At 38.2% G+C, this 25,746-nt stretch overlaps 1 protein-coding gene and 1 long non-coding RNA gene across 5 annotated transcripts in view; one reads left to right on the forward strand and one right to left on the reverse strand.

The window, feature by feature from the left end:
- LOC140205773 (uncharacterized) overlaps positions 1–5,603 on the forward strand; it is a 139,890-nt gene extending 134,287 nt beyond the window's left edge. Inside the window, exon 3 of the long non-coding RNA XR_011887966.1 lies at positions 5,520–5,603. This is a non-coding gene — a long non-coding RNA (uncharacterized lncRNA). The remainder of the gene's footprint in view (positions 1–5,519) is intronic.
- The window catches only part of tgfbr3 (transforming growth factor, beta receptor III), a 158,829-nt gene that overhangs the window by 78,636 nt on the left and 54,447 nt on the right, over positions 1–25,746 (reverse strand). For all 4 annotated transcript variants that reach the window (XM_072273419.1, XM_072273420.1, XM_072273417.1 and 1 more), the window contains one exon: positions 10–147. In XM_072273419.1, coding sequence (XP_072129520.1) covers positions 10–147 — 138 coding nt within the window. The remainder of the gene's footprint in view (positions 1–9; positions 148–25,746) is intronic.

Here is a 25,746-nt window from a genome sequence, read left to right on the forward strand (position 1 = left end):
TCAACTTACGTGGAACAAACGTTTTACTTCTGGTGCCAGCTGCTTTGCCTTTATAATCCAAGCCACAGGTCTTGGGGAATTCAACACAAATACCACAGACTTCTGATGGACTTCAATTGAGGAAATGGGTCTCAAGTTCAGTGTCACCTTTTGAAAAGAGTGAAAGAGAATAATTGTCATTTATTATAGCTAAAGTAGCCTTAAAATTATTATGCAAGTTCATTTATTGCATAGTTTTTATGATTGTCTTTGCTGATGTTAGTCTTCAAACTATTTGCCATCTTTGTGAAAGGTTAGTAAATACACAGCCCCACATTTTTAAGAGATAATAAAACAACTGTTGTCTCTTTTTTTAAAAATTGTATTTGCTGCTATCTGTTAAAAGGGCTCATTAGTGAAGAAGATATCCCCAGCTTAACTACTTCAACTAGGAGTCAAAAAATGCTAGTGTAGAGTAGATGGAATCAGAAGCTCGGAAAAGATAGCATTAAACATTTAAAAGAATGGCAATCATTTTCGTAACTTATACTTTAAGTATTAACACAGCCGTAGTGATTTATAATAGTATATCTTAGTTAGTACTGCAAAATGTTTTTCATTAAACTGCAGTGACAAGAGTCAAAATTGAGAACATCCTCACACAGCGTGATTAAGCAGTCACAGGAACATATCTTTCACCTAACACCCAAAACTCATTTATCACTACCTTTGATTGTGTCCTGCGCCATGTGAGGAACAGGACACCTGACCATTAACTCTCCACTCTCTCTCCAAAATCATCCTTATGAACCTAAAAAACAACTAAGTCTCAGCCACAACCTCAACGCACATCACAGCTTGGTGCCATCTTGACCGGAAATGCATTAAAGACTAAATCATGAATAAATATAGTAGGGACTGATCACGGGTAACATGCTTGCAGTCATAAAAACACCATTACACTTTGCACGCTGTCACTAATACAATTTCAAAACCAATTTTCCATGCTCTTATGAGACACTGTCAAAAGAATTGATAAAATCAATGTAGACATCATCAAATATACTGCCCTCAATCGCTGTTACTTCCTCAAAAAAAATAGCTAATTTATCTCTTCCTCTCTTTTTTAAACATTAGTAAACTGCTAACAGCCCTCAAATTTACTGGTGCATCTCCAGTAGCCAGTGGAATTGAAAAATACGTCAGAATCTCCATAATTTCTTTTCTGGTTTCTGGGGTATATTTAATCTGAGCCAAGCTATTTATTCATTTTCAAACACAGTAAACCCTTTAATCATCCCTCTTTTTATTACATTTATCCTGGCCAGTATTTTCACACTTGTCTTTCTTAACTATAACATTGGCATGCTCCCCCCTTTTTGTGAACATAATTGCAAGATTTTCACAGGAATGCCACCCACATCCTCTGCTTCCACAGATGGATTACATTTTTGCTCTCCAAGAGGCCCTACTCAATCCTTAGTCATCCTTTTGTTAAATTTTTTGTTTTATTTTTCAAACTTGTTAAAAGCCTTTGGATTTAGATTTTCTGTGCTATTGCACATCAGTATTGCTTCATAAACAATAGAGATTCTACAGCTGATGGAAATCCAGAGCAACACACAAACTGCTGGAGGAAGTCAGCAAGTCATTTAGCATCTATGCAGGGGATACACAATCAACTTTTTGGGATGATCAGGACTGGAAAGGAAGGGGGAAAGACCATAAGACATAGGAGCAGAATTAGGCCACCTGGCCCATTGAGTCTGCTTTGCCATTTCCAATCTTTCGCTCAGCTCCAATCTCTTGCCTTCTCCCCATATCCCTTCATGCCCCGACCAATCAAGAATCTATCAATCTCTGCCTTAAATATACATAAAAACTAGGCCTCCACAGCTGCCTGTGGCAACAAATTCCACAGATTCACCACTTGCTGGTTGAAGAAATTCCTCCTCATCTCTGATCTAAAAACAAACCCCTCTATTCTGAGACTGTGTCCTCTGGTCTTAGACACTCCTCTCCACATCCACTCTTTCACCTTTCGGTAGGTAGAAGCCCCCTTCTGGATTCTCCCTTCCTTTCTAGTCCTGATGTAGGGGCTCGACACGAAACACCAACTGTTTATTTCCCTCCATAGATGCTACCTGATCTGCTGAGTTCCTCCATCATTTTGTGTGTTGCCCATCTGGCTTCATACACTCTCTTTACTTTCCTAATCTCTCATTTGATTTCACTTTTACAAGACTTTTCTTTGCTTTTTGCTGAAAAAGGTACACTTGGCTAAACTGTGAAGTATATTCTACTACTTTGTGGTACTGCAGCACACCATAAAAAGTAAAGCTGCCTTACTGAGAATCTACTCCTAACATAGAACAATTTTGCAGCTGTCATGCAACAAATTATTAATAATTACCAATTTCAGTTATTTGCAGTGATTATTATGAGTGTCAAAGACAAAGGTCCAAGTTTTAGAACTGGTAATTTCATTCCAGCCGAGCTGTATAGTCAATACAAAATACGGTGCTGGTCACCTGGCACAGGCCCTATTGCTCTGCTGTTTTTACTGCTCCAATGGGAACTGCCTGAAAGGCCCCATTCATCCAGACAAGGCCCATCTTCTCAGATAACCACACTCACTACCAATTAGATAATCAGAGAGAGCATAGTGCTCTGAAAATTCAGGGTTACAGTGATACCAGATTTTGCAATGCTTTCAATCCTATCACATACTTTCAGTAAACAATCTATCAGAAGATAGAAATTAAAATCCATTTTAAACATTTCAATTGAAAATATTTATTTCACAGTACTTGACAGAAGGAAAACAGCATTACTGACCTTATCTGATGTAGTGAATTACTCAAATCTACAGAAAACTTAACCTTTGTGCCATTCACAAAAGGATATGTGACAATTTTGTGTAAACTCAAAATGTATTCTGTTTGTCTATCCTACTCAGATAATAGTAACAAAGTCAGAAAAAACTTTTCAACTGAGGCCCCATAATAGACATACTTGATGTCAATAGGCCAAAGACAGCTGCACAAGTTTTGTTTCCCAGGAGAGGATAGTTTCATGCAAGGCTGAGAATTGCCACAGCAACCGACTATAAAAACAATTCCCTGATTCAGGCCTTCAGGTTCTGCTAAAACAATTTGAATTGTATCACAAGACCAGAAAGAAATGTTGAAAATGATCAAAGTACACAGGGTCTTTAAAATGCCATTTTGTTTCTCCCACAAAGGTGACAATTCAACCTGGAATTGAGTTACAACAGATGAAAATGTGTGCAATCAATCTGTAAACTGATTGAACAGTTAATATTGTACGACTGCAGCAATAAACCACTTGATTGACCATTCACAACAACTACTCCAAATTTACATTAATCGAAGGGCTTGGAAGCATATCCTGAGTTATATCAGATTTCACTGCAACATAAGCTGTCTACACTTCAACAGCTGTTGTAAGCTGAACTACAAAAACTTATTTTCAGACAAATATTCCTCAGAAGTTATATGGAAGTAAAATGTTTTAGCTATGTGGTAATGATACAAAATAGCTGGCAAGTGAAAGTAGTAAGGTATTGGAACTTGCACCGGACTGGTGAAAAGTGTGGCAAAAATATTAAAACATGCTTTGTTCTAGCAAAATAAATAATCACTTTTTAAAGATCACGTGACGAATGTTAGTTGGTAACACCTACAGGAACACAAACAGAAATTGCCAACTACTTAAGTTAGCCAAGTCCTGATGAAGGGTCTTGGACCAAAATGTACACTCCCAATTTCTCTCCATAGATGCTCCCTGACATGCTTGGTTCCTTCAGTATTCTGTGTGTATCATTTTTGATTTCTAGCATCTGCAGAATCGCCTGTGTTTAAGTTGGCTTGATGTTTTTTTTGTGCTGCTCAAGACTGCATGGTTAGGCACAGCTCAAATGGCATCTATAAATTTGCTGATGAATTGCAGATGGTGACTAGAAGGCGTACAGGAGTGAAAAAGATCAGCTGGTTGAGTGGTGCTACAGCAACAGCCTTGCGCTCAGTGTCAGTAGGACCAAAGAAATGATCACAGACTTCAGAAAGGGTAAGACGAGGGCACACACACCAGTCCTCATCGAGGGATAAGTAGTGGAAAGAGTGAGCAAATTCAAGTTCCTAGGTGTCAATATCTCTGAGGATCTATCCTGTCCACCCTGGGCCCAGCATATCAATGCAATTACAAAGGCAAAACAGCAGCATATTTCATTAGCAGTTTGAGGAGATTTGATATATCACCAAAGGCACTCATAAATTTCTACAGATGTACCATAGAGAGCATTCTACTAGCTGCATTACTGCAGAGGATCGAAGTACACTAGAGAAAGTTGTGAACTCAGTCAGCTCCATCATGGGCACTGGCCTCCCCAGGATCCAAGACATCTTCCAGTAGAGATCCTTCAAAAAGGCACCATCCATCATCAAGGACCCCATGAACCAAGACATGCCCTCTTCTCACTGCTTCCATCAGGAGTCTGAAGGCACACACTCGATGATTCAGGAACAGCTTCTTCCCCTCTGCCATCAGATTTCTGAATGGACATTGAACCCATGAACACTACCTCACTACTTTTCCCCCCTCTTTTTGCACTATTTATATAATTTAACTTTTTAAATATATAAATACTTATTGTAATTTACAGTTTTTTTTATTATGTATTGCAATGAATTTCTGCCGCATGAAAACAAATTTCACAACATATGCTGGTGATATTAAACCTGATTCTGATTCTGATTACAGTTTATCACCTATCAGTATTGTGTCAATGCTCTCCCTCCTTTTCCAGCATGCTGGAGAGGTTAATCCACTCTAGCCATCTCCTTATCTGTGCCAAAATTAGGCTTTGCTTCAAAAAGTTAGGCTGTAGATGGACAGTCAAGCATAGTGTAAAGGCATGGGATTGCAAAGGCATGAGCTTGCTAGTGCCTGTGTTTTGTAAAAATAAAGCAACAAAATTGTCAGTGATATAAGCAGATAGAAGAATGGGCATGAAGGAATGGGAAAAAAGAGGAAAGCATGAATACAATAAAGTTTATAAGGAGCCATTTAACTCGGGTTGAAAATAGTTTCAGTATCAGTTCGCTTAAGAGTTGGAGAGTGGTAAAGAAATTGTATAGATTTAAAATTCTTGATGAACAACAGCATACAGCTTAAATCTTAGTTTTCTGCTGTTTCTTATATATTTCTCTACTCTGGAGCAAAAGTGAAACGATTAACGCCTTTATCAGTAGAATTTTCTTTAGGCTATTTATTTTTTCTCCATCTTTATTCTTTCTAATATGGCCACCACAGTTGTGAGTAAAATTTTCATTTTGCTTCTCCGTGTTTCCACTTTTACCTTTATTCAGCCTCCCTCTTTAATTTAGTAGCCTGCTACTCAAATATTTAAGCACTGGTGTTTACCTTAGTCAACTATTTCAATTTTTAACATTTTCTGATAACTTTGATCTTTCAAAACAATGCTTACTAGCATGATTTTGCTTTTTCTCTTCCTGCAGGAGCTTGGCATTTCTAGTCCAAAGAATAAATGAAGATGATGCCACTCTCAGGGTGAAGCAACACCTTAGATTCCAAACAAGAGAGAATCTGCAGCAGCCTGAAAAGCTGACTGTACTTCACGCCGCCCCCCCCCCCCATAGATGCTGCCCTGTCTGCTGAGTCGCTCCAGCATTTTGTGTGTGTTACACCTTAGATTCCATCTGGGTACCCTCCAACCTGATGGTATTAATATAGCTTTTTCCTACGATAAACAAACTACCACCCCCCATTCCCCACTCTGACCTGTTGCTTCTTCTCACCTGCCCATTACTTTCCCCTGCGTCCTCTCCTTCTTCCCTTTTACTTATGGTCCACCATACTTTCTATCAGATTGCTTCCTCTCTGGCCCTTGACCTTTCCCATCCACCTGGCTTCACCTTTCACCCTCTAGCTACCCTCTTTCCCCTCCCTCCCCCACCTTCTTATTCTGGCTTCTTCCCCCTTCCTTCTCAGTACTGAAGAAGGGTCTCAGCCTGAAATGTCGACTGTTTATTCTTTTCCATAGGTGCTGCCTGACCTGCTAAGTTTCTCCAGCATTTTGTGTATGTTGCTTTGGATTTCCAGTATCTGCAGATCTTCTCATGTTTGTTATATTAATGATTGATTAAATTTTCATCCTTAGTATGGTTTCTTGCAATCTTGTGACTACTTTTAAAATACTGTAGATAATAAGCTTTCCAATGTTCTTAGCTTTCCCGCCTGTGTCACAATTTATGTTCAAATCTATGCTAAATGTATAAAAATGGCCCTGATCTGGTAATAAACGTAGACTCCCAATTCCTTTTTAATGGGAACTGTGCTTTGTTCAAACAACCACCTAACATTTGTAGAAATAAATTATTAATATGAATTAAATTTGAACTTCTGAAAACTTAAGATTTCCTACCAATCAATCCATCAATCTGGTCCAGTGGTAACACTTATAATCCATTCCTAATAGCACTGACAGTGCTGAATAGGCATAGACATAGATGGACATTCCAAAACATAAACATCTGTATCTGCCTGCACCCTCTTATATTCTCACCAATGGCCATTGAGATTTTCATGCTTATGCCTGTAGACTTATCAAAGTTACTGGATAGTGAATTAACTCTTAAAGAACTGGGTGAAGCTTGACTGTCAGTCAACTGGAGAATTTCCCCATCAACAATCTTTTTAAAACAAATAATTTAACCTAATCTAAATCTAATCTAAATTGTGTGATAAGGAAACAAACCTGAATCAGTTCCTAATGTTGTCAGGTCATGCTTTACACATCCTTGGAATCAACAAGCATTTCTAGGGTCAATGTAGAATTGGGGACAGTGGCAGGCTGATACAGAGTCACAGTTAAGTGGAACTCATTTGACATAGTCAACTGGATGAGAAAGAAATTTATTCTAAAAAGGTGAAACTTCCAGGGATTTCCCCTCTGGCTTTGCTTTAAAGTGCATAAGGCTAACCAGGCAAGAATGAATGCTGGAAATTCTAACACAATAAATGTCATTTCACAATAGTGACATCATGCACCGAAGTTTCTATTCCATGGTCCCACTGAGCATGAATTCCCCATCAGAGGCACAAAAATTAAAATAAATATGTTTTGAGGAAAACAAAGGGAAATATATACAAATTATTACAATTATTTGGCTGTTTGTTCCATTGGGTCCAGCCTACTTCACGCCAGTCCAACTTACCACCCCCACCTCTAGCCTTGCAATTTACTGTCTCTCAAGTACCTATAATTTCTTTTCTCATTATTTTGATGGGTACTTCACAGTAGCCAGTTAAGCTTAAAAGAATTCACTTCATATTTTTCTTCTGTGTTAAATACATAGTGTTAATGAATTTATTTTTATAACTATTTTCTGAGGTACATTCTTGATTAGCATTGCTTCCAATAAAAAGGCATTTTGGCAGTTTTTAAAAACTCACTTCATATGTCTGAAAGATACAATAATTTTCACTATATGTATTACAAATTCAATGCTGAATCTACAGTTACAAGGAAAAGTGAATGGTACCCTCCACCTTGCTGTCAACCTTCATAGTTGCATTTGAATGTGTCCTTGCATCACAAAACACTTTTCTCTGGCAAATTCAAAATACCAAAACATACTTAATTCTCTTTGAGACATCACTTTCAATTCTAATAATTATTTTTGGCTTGGTATCAGACAAATACTTAACATACTCACAAGCAATTCACTGCTCTGATTCCTTCTCTGAGATAGTAACCCATTTAAAATAAACAGGTCAATGCTTGCTTTAAAAAAATGCAGACAGCCATCTTATCAACTGATTATTCATTTAACTGTTGATGCCTCTGGTAATTTCCACGGTAAAATCATTTGCAAATCCCTTAGGTTGGTATTTCTGACTGAAATTCATGGTATTATTAAAGGTTCAACATGAAAATTCATGCTAAATTAATCCAAGTTCAATGAAACATCATCTTAGGTCTCAGTGCTTGTCATAGCTTGAAATATGAATTAAAACCATGCGAAGCTACAGGAAATAATTCCTTTGATAATCAAATGCATTTTAAAAAAATACAAAAATATTTTATTATTGTGTGTAATTATTGTATCTGTAAGGTAATATGTCATTTAATACTGAAATGTGAATAATTAGTATTTACTACTGATGTTTTCTGAGGAGCACAAAGTTACTAGTTAGAATGCATAGGATTCAAGGCAGACTGGTAAACTGGATCCTAAGTTGGCCTGGTAATGGAAGGCCAAGAATGATAGCGAATGGTTGCTTTTCAGATTGGTTATCTCTGACCGAGGGTGTAGAACAAGGATCTTTGAGTTTTGTGTTAATATATACTGTATATTAACAACTGGGACATGAATGTAGGAGGTATGATTACTAAATTATCAAATAACTCAAAAATTAGTGGCATGACAGAGACAAAGGAGGTTGTCAAATGCTATAAATCAGGATATAGAATGTTGGGTGGAGCAATGGCAAAAGGAATTTAATCCCAACAAGCGCTAGATGATTCATTTTCAAAAGTCAGATAAAGGCAAGACTTATACAGTGCCTAACGGAGTGTTGGTGAACAGAGATCCCGGAGGTACAAGTACATAGTTTCTTGAAAGTGGCAACAGTTTGATAGGGTGGTGAAGATAGCACATGGCAATGCTTGACTTCAATGAATGTAGCATAGAATGCAAATATTGATGTCACGTAGCAACTCTACAAAACATTCGTTAAGCTACACAAGAAAAATTGCTTGCAGCTCTGGTCGCCACACTCAAAGAAGGATGTGACTGCGCTGCAGAGGATGCAGAGGAGATTTACGAAGTGTTGCCTGGACTGGAAGGCCTTCATAAGAGGAGAGATCAGATAGTGTTTATGTTCCCCGGAACTAAGTAAGAAGAGAGGTGACCTGATAGAGGTATATAAAATTATGAGAGGCATAGATAGGGTAGATAATAAGAGTTCTTTTCCTATAGAAGGGTTGGGAAACAGCTGAGATGGCATAGGTTTAAGGTGAGAGGGAGGAATTTTAGAGTGAATCAGAGGGTGTGGCTGGTATCTGGAACATTTCCAGGGCAAGCAGTGAAGGCAGATGTAATCACAATATTTAAAGGCAACAGGACAGGTATTTGACATTCAAGACCAAGGCTACAGATCTAATGAAGGCAAATTAGATTAATATCGGCAGGCACAATTGTTGGCATGGATGTAATGGTCTAACAGTCCCTTTAATGTGCTGTACAACCCATGACTTTAAATACGAAGCATATTATTCAATTCAATATTCAAAGAGTTTTCCTGCATAGATGTTATGTAGTTGATTGTGATCAATGACAAAAATCGATCATGAAAACACCATTGCATTATTAAGTAATTTTAATCATGAATTGTACATTTAATAGTTATATATTTTCTAAATTATCATTTTTTTTTCACCTGATAAAGATGTATTAAACTTCTCAGTTTACTCAAATGCACTCCACTGCTTTGGATCTACTAGAAACAGACTCAGCTAAAATTATTTTTTTGTGAATATTCTATCAACCCAAGCTGGATATGTTGGGAATATGCAACAAGTCAGGAAGCAACTGTGAAGAGTGGAAAAGAGATTTTATGTTTCAGCTCTAAATGGTTTCAGCATTTCCTGTTTTTATTTCATATTTTGCACATCTGCTTTTTGAATAAAACTATTTCCTTGAGAACACAGTCTCCTACAGCTATTCTGATACCGTCTCTTCTCATCATACCCTTCTCAGTTTCTCTGCCTCCATCCAACACCACTGCTTTTGAGGCGCCAACATTTTGCATCAATTTTGATTTCTCCTCCACTATAGTTGAAATTCTGAATCCTGTCGATATCATTTCCTAACCTCACCCAATCTCCTCTCACCCAGAGCAAAGGCAGGGTACCACACACCCTTATCTTCTATCCTGCCACCTTCCACAATCAACAGATGCCACCCACCAACCTAAGCAATTTCTCCCTTCCATCAGCATAGCATAACTGGCTCTGAGTTAGACCATAAGATATAGGAGCAGAATGAGGATATTTCAGCATTTCGAGCCTGCTCTGCCAATTCATAATGACTGATTTATTATCCCTCTCAAACCCATTCTCCCCATAATCTTTGATGCCCTGACTAATCAAGAACCTATCACCCTCTGCCTTAAATGTATCCAATAAAACTCATGCCCAAGACCATCAAGAACATCATGGCACTACCAACAGTTGCAGATTACCCAAGTGTCCACTTTTAGTAACCTAAGATAAAAGGACTGCAAAGTCCTCCATAAGGTGTCTCGTCAATATCTGGGAAAAGGGAATAAATGTTGGCCTTGCAGACAGCTTCTCGGTGAATCAAACTGATTTTTCAGAAACAGGACTCAATTTGTCTAATTATACTAATTTTGAACTAGAACTTTCAACTAACAAAAGTGTAATCAATACTTTGAAATTAAATCTTATCAATAATAAACAATGCTTCAGTCAACTGCCATTTAGCTCACTTTTACCACCATTTAAGTATAGCAAATCTATCAGCCTGTATACGATTTATATATTCTCAGGAAAACCTACTTTCTTGGATTTATTGCACATTAAACTATCCTTTTTATCACCTAATATATAAAAATAAGATTTAAAATTTTTTCCCTGTGTACATCAATCCATAGCAGAGGAAGCCAAACTGACCAGTGAAAGGCAAAGTCTACTGTTAAAACAAATAGCTGCTATTTCCTGACTTGTATTAACAGAAGGAAAGATACAGAAAAAATCAATGTATTACATGTGGGAAACAGAACTGTGGAAAGGAATCTGTCAACACAACTTGTTCAGAGATACATAAATTCAAAGTTAAAAAAAAATGCTTCGATTAGATCCAAGAAAGAACTTGTATTAAGCGTTAAGACAAATGGTCAAAAATTACAATTAATATTTAAATATGCACCAAAAAATGTACACTTTATCAATGTGTAGCATTGGCAATAAATGATAGATCAGTCTTTGCAGATGATACCATTGTGGTGGGCCAACAGTAAGGAAGAGTACAGAAAGAAGATAGAGAGCTTAGTGGCATGGTGTCAAGACAGCAACCTTTCCCACCATCTCTTCAGGAGGTGGATACAGAATATGCCCTTGCCTTTATCAATGGTGCTGAAGTGGAGCTGATTGACAGGTGAGGAGAGGTGATAGGCTGATAAACTAGGGAAGGATGGAAACAGCAACAAGGGCTAAGAGGTGATAGGTCGAGGCAAAAGAGGGGAAAAATGAAGGAATCTGATACAAGAGGAAGGTGGAGCATAAAATCAAATAAGGGAAGTAGAGTAGGCAGGTGGGAAGTGGTAAGGGACCTAGTGCTTGAGTGTTGGGCCGATGGTGTAGGCAGAGGGAAAACAACTTGGTGAGGTGTTGTGGTGAATGCAAACAGTACAAAATGCTGCCAAGTGAGATTTGGTATCTGGGAAGATGATAAAATTCAATGGCAAGGATATTCAACAGCCAATTTGTTCCACTATAATTACTATTGATGTTCTAAGAATATTTTTGCAGCTTCCTAGTAAATGGCAAGATTTGATTAACTTCTTTACTATCAGTCCAGAGACTTATTGGTTAGCAGGTTAACTGATCATGGTAAATTGTCCTGTGATTAGGCTAGAGATAATAGATGGGTTGCTGTGCGGTGCAGCTCAATGGGCCAGAAGGGCCTGTTCCACGCACTGTCTCCGAATCAAAATAAATAAAATAAATTTAATTGTAATTGGCTGAGAGGCTTTCGTCTACCTCTAAAATATTTCTGTACATTGAATTAAAAGTCTGGTCTCTGAACCTTCCAAGATGTAATGGAATTACAGCTGGGAGAGTGGCAGAGAGAACGCCACTGTTGAAAAAAAACTCACATGTGATCTTGGCTAGAGTTTGCCAAAAGGCAAGCAACAAAGTTAATGTCCTGGAATGGACAAGTCAGAGTCCAGAAATCACTCCAATTGAGAACTTGTGGCTGGACTTGAAAAGGGCTGTTCATTCATGATCCTCATGCAATCTGACAGAGCTTGAGCAGTTTTGTAAAAAAGAATGGAGGGGGAAGATTGCAGTGTCCAGATGTGCAAAGCTACATCTACTAAATACTGACTTGAAGGGGGTGAGTAATTATGCAACTTAATGATTGTAATAAATTTAGACTACTTTGTAGAGATTTGTTTTCACTTTGACATGAAAGTCTTTTCTGTTGATCAGTGTCAAAATGGCCAAGTTAAATCTACTGTGATTCAATGTCATAAAACAATAAAACATGAAAACTTCCAAGTGGGGTGAATATTTTTCATAGGCACTATACCTCTATCCAGTCATCCTTCAGCTTCCTCTGCTCCAGGGAAAACAAAGTCAGTCTTTCCATCCCTCCTTCGAACAGCAGTGGGCCAGGCAACATGCTGGTGAAACTCCTCTATAATTTATCCAGAACAAACACATTCTTCCATATGGTGTGGTGACCAAAACTGCAGATAATATCTCCAGTATGCCCTAACCAATGTTTCAGAAAGCTGGAGCATGATGCTCCAAGCCAATACACCACAGCCAATGATAGTAAGCTTCCCATACCTTCTTCACCAGTATATTCATGTGTGCTGCAGCTTTCAGGCATCTATAGTCTTCTACCCCAAGGTCTCTTTTGCTTATCAACATTCCCCAGGGCTCTAACATTGAATGTATCCAACCTATCCTTGACAGTCTTCTCTACCAAACTTCTTCCCCTCTGCCATCGGAATTCTAAACAGTCTATGAATCCAGTAACACCACCTCAATATTTTGTTCTCATTTTTGTTTGCACTACTTATAGGAGCTTGGCCATTTGGTCCATTGAGTCTGCTCCACAATTTCATTCTGGGTAATCCATTTTCCCTCTCAGCCCCAATCTCCTGACTTCTCCCCATATCCCTCCATGCCGTGACTAATCAAGAATCTATCAATTTCTTCCTTAAGTATAACAGCCACCTGTGGCAACGAATTCCACAGATTCACAAATCTCTGGCTGAAGAAATTCCTCATCTCTGATCTAAAAGGATGGCTCTCTATCCTGAGAATGCATCCTCTAGTCTGAGACTCACCCACTCCATTGAGGCCTTTCAACACTCAATAGGTTTCAATGAGGTCACCCTTCATTCTTCTGAATGAATATATATGTAATACAGAATATATATTTACAGTATATTTATTTCTTATTATAAATTATATATTGCACTGTACTGCCTCATCAAAACAAATTTCACAACATGTCAGTGATAATAAACCTGATTCTGAATCAACGCACATCTGTTAAAATTGACTTCCATACTTTCTCCAGACTTCCAAAAAGTCTGCCCAACTTTTTAGAGGATCTATGCCATGTCTTAATCAACCTGCCTCACTACCTACAATAGCGCCAATTTTTGTTGGTCGCTGCCTGCAATTCTTTAAAATTGTCCACAACATAGAAAAGCATTTTTTCTTAAAGTGCTGAGAGACTGGGTAATAATGGGTCTCACGTGTCACTGAATGCTAGTGTGCAAGAGCAGAAACCATGAAGGCAAATGATAACTTGGCCTGTATTACAAGAAGATTTGAGTACAGCAGTAAAGACATCTTACAGCAATTCTGTGTGTGCTCTTTAGGTCTCTTTATCAACTGCAACACTAGAGGAAGTTATGCTAGCTCCCAAAAGATTAATTCAACTGTTTAATTTCTCTGGCCCTTCAAGCTATTCTTTCTCAAGTGCCCATAATCTCCCCTTTTGATCAAACTAGGATCCTTGGAGCTGTGAAACAGTAGAAGTAACTGTTGCATTACTGTGCCACACTTGTCACAGAGGAAATGCTATTTACTACGTGGGCTCTAAGGATGCCCAATAAGGTGAGACCAAGTAGAGCAGGTCCTTATTCTTTAGATTTCAATTAAATTTACGAAATGCTTACAGGGCTAAGATTGGATACAGGGAGAATGTGTCCTCTGATAGCTGAGCCAAGAGTCACCATTTCAGAAAATAGAGTTGGACAACTTAGAACGAAGATAAGAAGAAATTTCCTTCTGGGTAATGAACACTTGTAATTCTCTACTCCAGACCACTGTGGGGGCTCAGTCACTGAGTTCATTCAAATCAAAGATTGAAAGATTTTTGGGTACTTAGGACAATGAGGAAATGTAAATGTATTGGAAGAAGTTGTGAATAAAAAAATCTGCTAAATCTTGACAAATGGCAAAGGCTCAAAGAAACTAATCCTACTTATATAATATTATGTCTTGGTATACAGGTAACATTAGATGAAATTAGCTGACGGTTGTTAAGAAGTGGTTTCATGACAATGTGACGAATATGCTTGCTGTCTTGAGGCAAGTTAAAATGAACAGTCACTAGGGCCTGATAAAGTGTCCTCTTGGACATTCTGGGGAGCTAGTGCAGGAATTCCAGGAGCCTTGGCAGAGGTATTTAAAACATCCTGAACCACGGCTGAGGTGCTGGAGGACTGGAGAATCACTACTGTTGTTTCATTGTTCAAGAGAGACTCTGCAGCCAAGCCAGGAAATTATGGGCCGGTGTGCCTGGTGTCAGTTGTAGATAAATTATTGGAAGGTATTCTAAGGGACAAGATATACAAGTAAATGGATAGACAATGCTTGATTTGGGTTAGTCAACGTGGCTGTGTGCATGGGAGGCCGTGTCTGCCCAATCCTATGGATTTTTCCAAGGGTACCCGGAAAGCTGATGGAGGAAAGGCAGTGGACCTTAGCAAGGCTTTTGACAAAATCCCATGTGGAAGGTTGGCCAAGGTTCAGTCGCTTGACATTCATAATGAAATAGTAAATTGAATTTAACACTGAATTTAGAGGCAGAAGCCAGACTGGTAGCAGATCATTTCCTCTCTGACTGGAAACTGGTAACTAACGGTGCACCACATGGATCAGTGCTGTGTCTATTGTTGTTTGTCATCTATTATCAATGATCTGGATGATAATATGGTAAAGTGGATCCGCAAATTTGCAGATAACACCAAGATTGAGGGCATAGTGGACAGAGAGGAAAACGACCAAAGCTTACAGTGAGAACAGTTAGATACTTTATTGATCCCAAAGGAAATTATGGTGTCACAGTAGCATTACAAGTGCACAGATTTATAAACATTAGAAGAGAAGTAAATAAGTTACCTCGAACAGCCTAACGGGAGGGGATCACCACTTCCCTGGCTATAGGTTAACTCATTATAGAGCCTAATGGCCAAGGGTAAGAAAGACCTCATATAGTGCTCTTTGGAGCAGCGCAGTTGTCTTAGTCTATTACTAAAAGTGCTCCTCTGTTCAGCCAAGGTGGCATGCAGAGGGTGAGAAACATTGTCCGGAATTGCCAGGACTTTCTGTAGGGTCCTTTATTCTACCATAGCCTCCAGAGTATCCAGTTTGACTCCCATAACAGACAGCTTTTATAATCAGTTTATTCAGCCTGTTGGCATCACCTGTGTTGATCTGGACCAGCTGGAAAAATGGGCTGAAAAATGGCAGATGGAATTTAATGCAGAATAAGTATGAGGGTTGCACTTTGAGAAGACAAACCACGGTAGGACGTGCACAGTGAATGGTCGGGCACTAAGGAGTGTAGTGTAACATATGAATCAGGGAAGACAGGTCCATAATTCCTGAAAGTGAGATCATGAATAGATGGGCTCGTAGAGAGTTTTTGACACATTAGCGTTCATAAATCAAAGTATTGAGCAGGGGAGTTGGGATGTTGAAGTTGTATAAGACATTGGTGAGGCCAAATTTGGAATACTGTGTGCAGTTCTGGTTACCTACCTACAGGAAAAGTATCAATAAGATCAAAAGAGTACAGAGAGAATTTACTAGGAATTTGCTAAGACTTGAGGGCCCGAATCAGAGGGAAAGGATGAATAGGTTGGGACCTTATCCCTGGAGCATAGGAGAATGAGCGGAGATTTGATACAGGTATACAAAATGAGGGATAAAAATTGGGTAATGCAAGCATGCTTTTTCTACTGAGATTGGATGAGATCATGGGTTCAGGTGAAATACAGTATTTTAAGGGGAACCTGTGAAAGAACTTCTTCACTCAGAGGGTGATGCTAGTGTGTAAAGAAGTGTCAGCAGAAGTGGTAGATGTGGGTTCCTTTGCAATGTTTAAGAGGAGTTTGGATGCATATATTCATGGAAGTAGAACTGAGGGCTATGGTCTGTCTAGGTGCAGGTCCATAGGACTAGACAATAAAACAGTTGGACATGACTAGATGGACTGAAGGACCTGTTTATAATGCTGTAGCGCTCCGACTCCATGATATTCCTTGCAGTGGTTCCGTCCAATTCCTCTATTCGCATCTATAAAAGGATATGAGAGCCCATTCCACAAAAACCAATTAATTAAACAAAATTCTTATGTCTCCAAGATATTTGAAATGTCCAGTCTAATTTTTTGAAAATGACTTCTAATACAGTAGGAACATTACTACTAAAACATCCTTGAAGTAAACCTTTCCTGAAAGTGGAATTTTGAAGTGACCATGGTAGACGATCAAATTGCACCATGCAATATGCTTGCACCCAAGATTCCCCACCTGGTAAACAGGACTGCAGGAAATTCTGTCTGACCAAAATATGACTATTTTCTCTGAAAATGTAGTGTTTAAATCTCGAGAAGCTGCCAAACTAAGTCAAATCCAGTTATTGGCAACTTCTGCAAGGACTTTGAAAATAAGTTCTTTATGACTCCGCTCCAGAGCAAATACTGACATATTCAGAGCAACTGGATCAAGATGTAACTAAGCTGCCTTAAATGTTTAGCTGTACTGTGAATGAAGTCATTTTATTTGCAATGTATTCAGATATCTTGCAAATATGTAAAACCAAATAGAATGTTGATTAATATGACCTTCAAATTGATTAGTGACTGTGATTCTTCAACTTCAACAGACAAGTTCATCACTGTTCAAGTTTTTATACTCGATTCTAATGAACACTAAGGAATGCCTTTAAGATAATACTGCAAATTACAAAGTTACATGGCAGATATTACAATCATAAATTAATTTTGCTCAGATCCTACACATATTCACAATACTTTGTTTCAATCTGGTTTTATACAAAAATAAATTAAAATGCACTTTACAGCCATATACTTAACCACATTAAAATATCTCGTGTGCCTTCACAGACTAAATTAAGCTTTCAAAGTAATGCCTTAGCCTAAAACTTGAACTTTGCAGTAGAAATATTTAACTTGAAATTTTCTATGCATATTGAGTTTTTAGAAAAATAATATGCAATTTATCCCACAAAAGGATCTGTTACACCTCAAACTTATGATGACTTTAAGTTCCTTATCCCCAGATTTCGCAAACGTTTATTTTAGATAGACAATTATATTTTCTAACAATTGTTCATTTTTTAACAAGGGCTGCTCAAAAATACAAGTAACATGTTTTTCTAAAAAGAAAGGTTAATGAAACCAATATTTGTCTTTGTTTTGAACAGCAGGTTTATAAGGATAATTTTTGAGATGGGTATAGGTCTTTATGGAACTTCATGTTTACACAAACTCATTAGAAATGCATGCAGAACCAGGTCATTCCTAGTCAAGGCTATGAAGTTTGTAAACCTATATAATCCACCAGTCTATGTTTTCTTTCCTCCAATAATTTTAAAGACATTGATTGTTAAAAATGAATCCACCAACTTTCAATGACTCTGTTGTCACAACAGACAGGATCTCCTGGTAGTCACCCACTTCAACTCTGCTTCCCATTCCCATTCAGATATGCCCATACATGGCCTCCTCTACTGCCATGATGAGGCTAAACTCAGGTTGGAGGAGCAACACCTCATATACGGTTTAGGTAGTCTCCAGCCCCTTGGTATGAACATAGAAATCTCCAACTTCCGGTAATTCCCTCCCCCTCTCATCCTCTATCCCTATTTCACGTCACCTCCCTCATAGTTCCGCCTCCTTCTACTACTGCGCATTGTTCTCCTGCCAATCACCTCCCTGCTTCCCCTCCCCCACTCCTTTGTCTTTCAAATTACTGTTTTTTTCAACTACCAGCATTCTTCAAACCCTCCTCAAAGTTCTTCCTTCAGTCCTGACGAAGGGCTTCGGCCCGAAACGTCGACTAGTCTTTTCAACTGATGCTGACTGACCTGCTGAGTTCCTCCAGCACATTGTGAGTGTTCCTTTGAGAACAGCATCTGAAGATTATTTTGTGTTCAGAATAGACTCTGAACTGGTCATCAGGACCCAGCTTTTCTTAACCAAGGCCCAAGATGAGGGATGGTTGTGACTTTCCTTTTTACTTCCAACTCAATGGCATTAGGCCTCATGTTGATTCATATCACAAACAATGACTCAACCATTTACATTCTAATTGTTCACTCTTTGCAAAGCAAACTTGCAAAAGATCACAGGTTTTAAAAGCTATATTGTGGATTCAAGATGCACTTTTACATTAAGTTCAGCAAGAATCTGCATTCACCTAATCTCAAGTTACTTTTGCAAGTTTTGGACTTCCCAATGGCTTCAGATATCTGTCTGGCAAGTATTAGTACTGCAACAACCAGGAAAGCATTTGTTCAATCTCTTGACTTGAGATTTAAGCAGAGACTGTGCTACAAGCAATACTACAGAACTCTACATATCTGGCAGGGAAACAGCCACGTTTACCATGCCCAATGTTGGAAGTGAATCCAGATCCATATTAAGATAGGGCAGGTGCACTTACTATATTAATTTTTATATACTTTCAATTGTGATTAAAATCCTCAAATAAATTGAGGCAAAAAGTGATGCTAAGCAAAAAGTTGTGACTTCAAAGTAGAACTAAAATATACTAACTGCACCACAAAAAAAGAACTCTTGTTTCAGTAAAATTTCATTTTATACACAAGCTCATAGTTTTTGCAAAAATTTAAAACAGTTCAACATTTGTAAAAATAATAAACATGTGCACTGAAAAAGAATTCTCTTCCCTGAACTAGGCTTCTCCGTTGAAACTTTAACAAGAGCTTTTTCTTTATTTCTGAATAGGTGGCTCCTCATTCACTTTTGTCCAAACTTCCTTGGAGATGGCAAAAGGAACATCAATGGTAAGTGAATACGTTCACAGATAATATTGATGATGTGGCAGTGCCCGAGCAACAGTGCATTTGAATCAACAAGTATATTTGTACCACGATAGAAAAGAAGAATAGCATACACAAGAATTGCAAGGAAAAGAGAAGGGAGTTACCTGGACCAATTTAAGAAATTGCACAAAAATATTAACAGAGTCATCTTTAAGGCAGAGAGACTTTGAAAAATAGATTAACTGATACTTTTATATTTTGAAGTATCTAAAATATGTTGGTCTTGATGGCGTCTTTCTGTGTTGTGATATGTAAAGAATGTCTTTATGTTGAATAAAGAGCTTCTAAAAGAAAATGCATTTCTTCCATAATTATTACCATTTCACCATCAGCACCTCAAACCATTTGTGAAGCAGATCAGTACTGCCAGCTATCACATTCTTTCTAATATAATTTTACTGGTTTTATTACTTCATTTGTTGTTAATCTTGTAAAATACTAACTTCAATTATGTGATTTTCTACGAAGACGTCAGACCCAAAGAGGGCAATTGGAGAGGAAGAAAAGCAGTCTTAAATCAAAGTTATGTTCAGATAAATTAAGTCTAGAACTTTCCATGCTGTAAACAGATAATAGTAAATTATTTAGATTTGTTAATACTATGAATGAACAGACTGAGCCTAACCTGGCATATCATCAATAGATCCATTGAGTTCTCCTCATTAGTTTTAAGTCACTAAAGTTTTATTAACAGATCATACAAGTGGATACATTCCCAGGGATTTCAATTTTTAAATTTCTAAGTTATGAAACGGTCAACATTAGTATAAGTTGCATAAAAAGCAAACTCATGCAAACCAATAACAGATATGACAACAAATCAAAAGGATACCACATTCCTTAAATAAAAGATTTTGTGAACCAAAACTCCATTTAATATTTTTGTCACAATGCCTTACATTTAAGTGATTTACTAAGGTGCCCCACTATTTATATTATTAATTTTGGTGATCATTGGGAGACTTCTTTAAAAAACTACATTTTCATATGATGCAACTAACTATAAAGACACTCTAAATTTCCTAGTCAAGAACCTACCGTAGGCTGAGTTAAGTAGGGTTATTAGGCCAAGACAATAAATGAGTCCTGTGGGTATGGAGTGTAACATGCATAAAGGCCTGGAATGAGAGGAGGCATTAAAATCGCATGATGCAATGCAGGGTTTGAAAGAGACTCAGAAATGTATGCTGACAGTCGGAGGCTTGGGAGACCACAGAATTAGGAAATCAGGACCTTGGCTCTGAAATCATAAGTGAAGGAGGTGCCTGAAGGCTGAAAAGTTACACTTGAACTCAATTTGGCACATTATCCATTTTGTACTTTCATCCATACTTTATATATACACTCGGTGGCCACTTTATTAGGTACCTGAGTCTTCTATTGCTGTCACCCATACATTTCAAGGTTCAATGTATTGTGTTCAGAGATGCTCTTCTGCACACCGCTGCACCACACTAATGTGTGGGCACTTGAGTTACTGTTTGCCTTGAACCAGTCTGACCATTCTCCTCTGACCCCTCTCATTAACAAGGAGTTTTTACCCACAGGACTGGATGTTTTTTTTTTGTTTTTTTGCACCATTTTCTGTGCATGAAAATCCCAGGAGATGAGCAGTTTCTGAGATATTCAAACCACCTAGTCTGACAACAATCATTCCACAGTCAAAGTCCCTTGGATCACATTTCATCCCCGTTCTGATATTTGGTTTGAATTGAACTTCTTGATCATACTGCTTGCATGTTTTTATGCATTGAGTTGTGCCACATGATTATTTGATTAGATATTTATATTAATGAGGTGTCCAGCTATAGCTAATAAAGTAGCCACTGAGTCATATACAAGTACAGCACACAAACAGGCCTTTTGGCCCATCTGGTCCATGTCAAACCACTTAAACTGCCTACTCCCATCAACCTGCTCCGGAACCATAGCCCTCCGTAACCCTACTATCCATGTAGCTATCCAAACTTCTCTTAAACATTGAAATCAAGCTCGCCTGCACCAGTTGCACTGACAGCTCATCCACACTCTCATGACCCTCTGAGTGAAGAAGTTTCCCCTCACATTTCCCTTAAACTTATCACCTTTCACCCTAACTCATGACTTCTAGTTGTAGTTCCACCCAACCTCAGTGGAAAAGGCCTGATTGTATTTGCCCTCTCCGTACCCCTCATAATTTTGCGTACCTCCATGGAAACCGGCATAAGCACTGGCCTGATGGGCCACAAGGCTTGTGACAGACCATATACATATACTATCAAATCTCCTCTCAATCTTCTACATCTCAAGGATTATAATCCTAGCCTACTTAATCTTTCCTTATAACTCAGGTCCTCCAGACCCGGCAACAGCCTAAGTGTGTGGATATATTTCTGTTTCATGATTAACAACACTTAAAAGATCAGCAATATCACCTTTTCTCTACCTGAAGTTTTGCAACCACTGCTCTTTCAAATGCTCACCACATTTTGATATTGAGGCAGATGTACCTTTAGTTTGAAAATCCAATGAAGATTTAAAGGAGTATGGGAGAGGAAATAGAGTTGGTAAGCCTCAAAAAAAAACACCATTGGAATGATGAAAGTCTGCATGGGTGCCAGACAAGCTGAAACATGTTACCTGATATCACCATCTGCTAGAATTACATCACAGATGAAATCCAGTTATATGATATGGAAGAAAATAAAACATATGCACATAACTGGAGAGGCAGATCATGTGAAAAATAAGCCTGGAATTTAGGGAAAATTTTACAATGCTTTCATTTTGTTTATTACTGCCACAGACACCTTCATGTGTTTTGTAATTAACTTCTATTGTTTTGGTTTATGCACAGGCACACAAAATATAAATTTCCAGGAGAATGATTATGCATATGAGTGACCTGTTGGAAGTCATATATTAAATGGGTATTCTTGGCTTAGTTTGCAAAACTCCCATTAAAGATACTGTATTGCCTCAAGATGCGTCATTATTAGGCACTGACCTGGAACTCAGATACAAATAAGCTGTAGGAAATAGATAATTTTTTTTAAGGTACAGGAATTAGAATTGCTTTCCATCTAGTTTTAAGGTAATTGGGTAAGGTAACATTGTTAAGACAACAATTAAAATCCCATCATGGTTACAAGGCTATTTAAATCCATATTTAAACGTGAAATTGGAACACTCACATTTGTAACAGCAACAATATAATTACAGATTTCTATCTTAAATATTGTTATTGTACTTGCCTAAACCACTTCATCTGGCAGCTCATCCCACATACACACTACCCTCTTTATGCAGCTGTCCTTCAAGACCCTTTTAAATCTTTCACCTCATAACTTAAACCTTCTAGATTTTGAGTCCTATTCCCTGGGAAAAAGATTGTGTGTATTCATCCTATCTATGGCCCTCATGATGTTATACACTGATATACAGAGGTCTCCTACACTTGTAGGAATGAAGTACCAGCCTTCCCAGCCTCTCCCTGCATAGATGGGACTCCAGACTCAACAATGTAGGTTCCTAACTGACCTCTGAGATTAAGGACGACAAAAAAACATGGTCTTTTGAGTACCACCAAGTGCCAAAGGACAAATAGTCTGGATATTTCTCCACGTCTCCCACCCATGCACAGATTTCTAAAGTAATGACACCAGATAAACATTTCAATTTTAATTTAGAATCCTTTCCTAGTATAATTGTATTTTGCGTTGGAAGGAATAGCTTGTAAATATAAAAATATTTTTTCAACCTTTGGTATTTGGTTTACCACTGTTTATCTACATTCATCACTGTTTTGCTGAACAATTTATAACATTAGTCCTAAATTTGTGTTTTTTGTTAGTTTTAACATCAGTGAGAATTTCAGTAAGATATAAACTCACTGTTGAAATGTACAGGGATGTGTAAATTTGGAAGAATAATATTATCTTACACATCTGGAGAAGAAGGATGCATTTGTGAGAATGCTGTTCTTGGACTACAGTTCAGCATTCAACACCATAATTCCCTCCAGGCTTGACAAGAAGCTCAGAGACCTCGGCCTTCATCCAGCCTTGTGCAGTTGGATCCTGGACTTCCTGTCAGATCGCCGGCAGGTGGTAAGAGTAGGCTCCCTCACCTCTGCCTCTCTGACCCTCAACACAGGTGCCCCTCAGGGCTGCGTCCTAAGCCCCCCTCCTTTACTCTCTATATACCCATGAATTTATCGCCACCCACAGCTCCAATCTGCTAATTAAATTTGCTGACGATACTATATTGATTGGCCTAACCTCAAATAATACTGAGGCAGCCTACAGAGAAGAAGTCATCACCCTGACACAGTGGTGTCAAGAAAACAATCTCTCCCTCAATGTTGCATAAAACAAAGGAGCTGGTTGTGGACTACAGGAGGAGTGGAGACAGGCTAACCCCTATTGACATCAGTGGATCTGGGGTTGAGAGGGTGAACAGATTTGAGTTCCTCAGCATACACATCACCGAGGATCTCACGTAGTCTGTATGTACCAGCTGTGTGGTGAAAAAAGCATAACAGAACCTCTTTCATCTCAGACAGTTGAAGAAGTTTGACAAGAGTCCCCAAATCCTAAGGACTTTCTACAGGGGCATAATAGAGAGCATCTTGACTGGCTACATCACTGCCTGGTATGGGAACTGTACTTCCCTCAATCACAGGACTCTGCAGAGAGTGGTGCAGATAGCCCAGCGCATCTGTAGATGTGAACTTCCCACTATTCAGGACATCTACAGAGACAGGTGTATAAAAAAGGCCTGAAGGATCATTGGGAACCTGAGTCAGTCCAAGCACAAACAGTTCCAGGTGTTACCATCTGGGAAATGGTACCGCAGCATAAAAGCCAGGATCAACAGGCTCCAGGACAGCTTCTTCCACCAGGCCATCAGACTGATTAATTCATGCTGATACAATTGTATTTCTATGCTATATTAAGTGTCCTGTTGTACATATTATTTATTTCAAATTACTATAAATTGCACACTGCACATTTAGACAGAGATGATACCAAAGATTTTCACTCCTCATGTACACAAAGGATATAAGAAATAAAGTCAATTCAATTCAATTGATGCAATTGTGAAGAAGATCCAGAGACAAGACAAAAAATAATGTTTTAAGGAGCCAGAAGTTGTTAAGGCAATAAAGTATGAACAGCAAGTTGTGATGCAAACAGTTCAATACAAAGAACCTCAAAAGGAAGCAGCTTTCACAAAACAAATCCTCTGAAGACATTTTAAATTACATTACACTAACCAAACTTGACAACAATAGATAAAAGAAAGGAAGTCCTGCAATATAACTTTTAAACTGGAGCTAACAGATCTTAAGATGTACACAAGAATTTTTAGAACTCTAGTTTCCTAGGTACTGACAATATTACATCACACTTTTTCCCTTGAAAGACTGTACATTTTACAATAAAATCACTTTCCTTTAGCATTTGAACTTTGTCCTTGGGAATTATGTGATGCTTTTTGCCGTGTGAAGTCTGAAAAAGCAAACATTTGAAACCCCTAGTTAATGGTGCTGGACAGGACTGTGTGTTTTTATAATTGCAATGTCTCATATTAGATGAAAGGGATAACCACTGTGGAAAAGCTCAAAAAGACCTGTAGAAGCATAGTATTAATTTTGTTTTATCTCTTTCTTCTCCCCGCACCCAACTTTAAAGAATATATGGTCAATTCTTAGCAAAAAGCTTGAGGGTAAAGGATAGCCAAGACTTGCAACACAGGGTTCCCTATGCTTTTTATGCCATGGAGCCTTACTATTAACGTAGGGGTCTATGGACCCAGGTAGGAAACTCCTGCCTCAGAAGAACATCATACCCTAGTCCGAGTGATTGTACTCATACTATTACCCTGAGACTCAATAACCCACAAAACATCAGGAGAGACCCGGACATATTGGTCACCTAACAAAATGTAATCAAAACAAGTATTTCTACTGTAATCACATTGGAAAGGAAAAAGCCAAAAGAATACTGTGATGTTTAAGAGAAGCAGCCTTGCAGCACTCAAATCCCTGGAGTCCCAGGAAATGCACGCTCTCATGGGAAACAGTTCTAAGTACATGTGACACTGCATCGGTTATGTTCTTGGCTTGTTCTCCCAATTCAACAACACAAGAGTTCCAGAAAGTTCAAACTTGTAAATTATCTACTTTTGTGCCAAACAAAAGTTTATATTTGCAAAATAACATTACATTTGTATCTGATATCATTTTTGAATATCTTTGAAAGTCCTTTGGACAATGAGCCACTTTCAAACACCAAAATAGAGAGGCTGTTGTGTGTGCAACCACAAATAATCCAGACAGAAGAGGGAAAGGCAGGGATAAAATCATCACTTTACGCTCAAGTTCCATTTCAAATTTTTAAAAAAGCTGTTTAGTCCATTTGTAGTGTATTACAGTTACTAATTTGAAAGTTAATCATTTGTCAGGCATTTTTCTCTTTTCTAAATTTCCCTTCACTAACCCATCCCCCACCCACAATCATCCTACAGATTCCCCAAAAGACCCACACAGATAACAACATGTTCACTCACTCATTGTCAATACTCTG

The sequence above is a fragment of the Mobula birostris genome, chromosome 12 (genome assembly GCF_030028105.1).
Source record: "Mobula birostris isolate sMobBir1 chromosome 12, sMobBir1.hap1, whole genome shotgun sequence".
NCBI lineage: Eukaryota > Metazoa > Chordata > Chondrichthyes > Myliobatiformes > Myliobatidae > Mobula > Mobula birostris.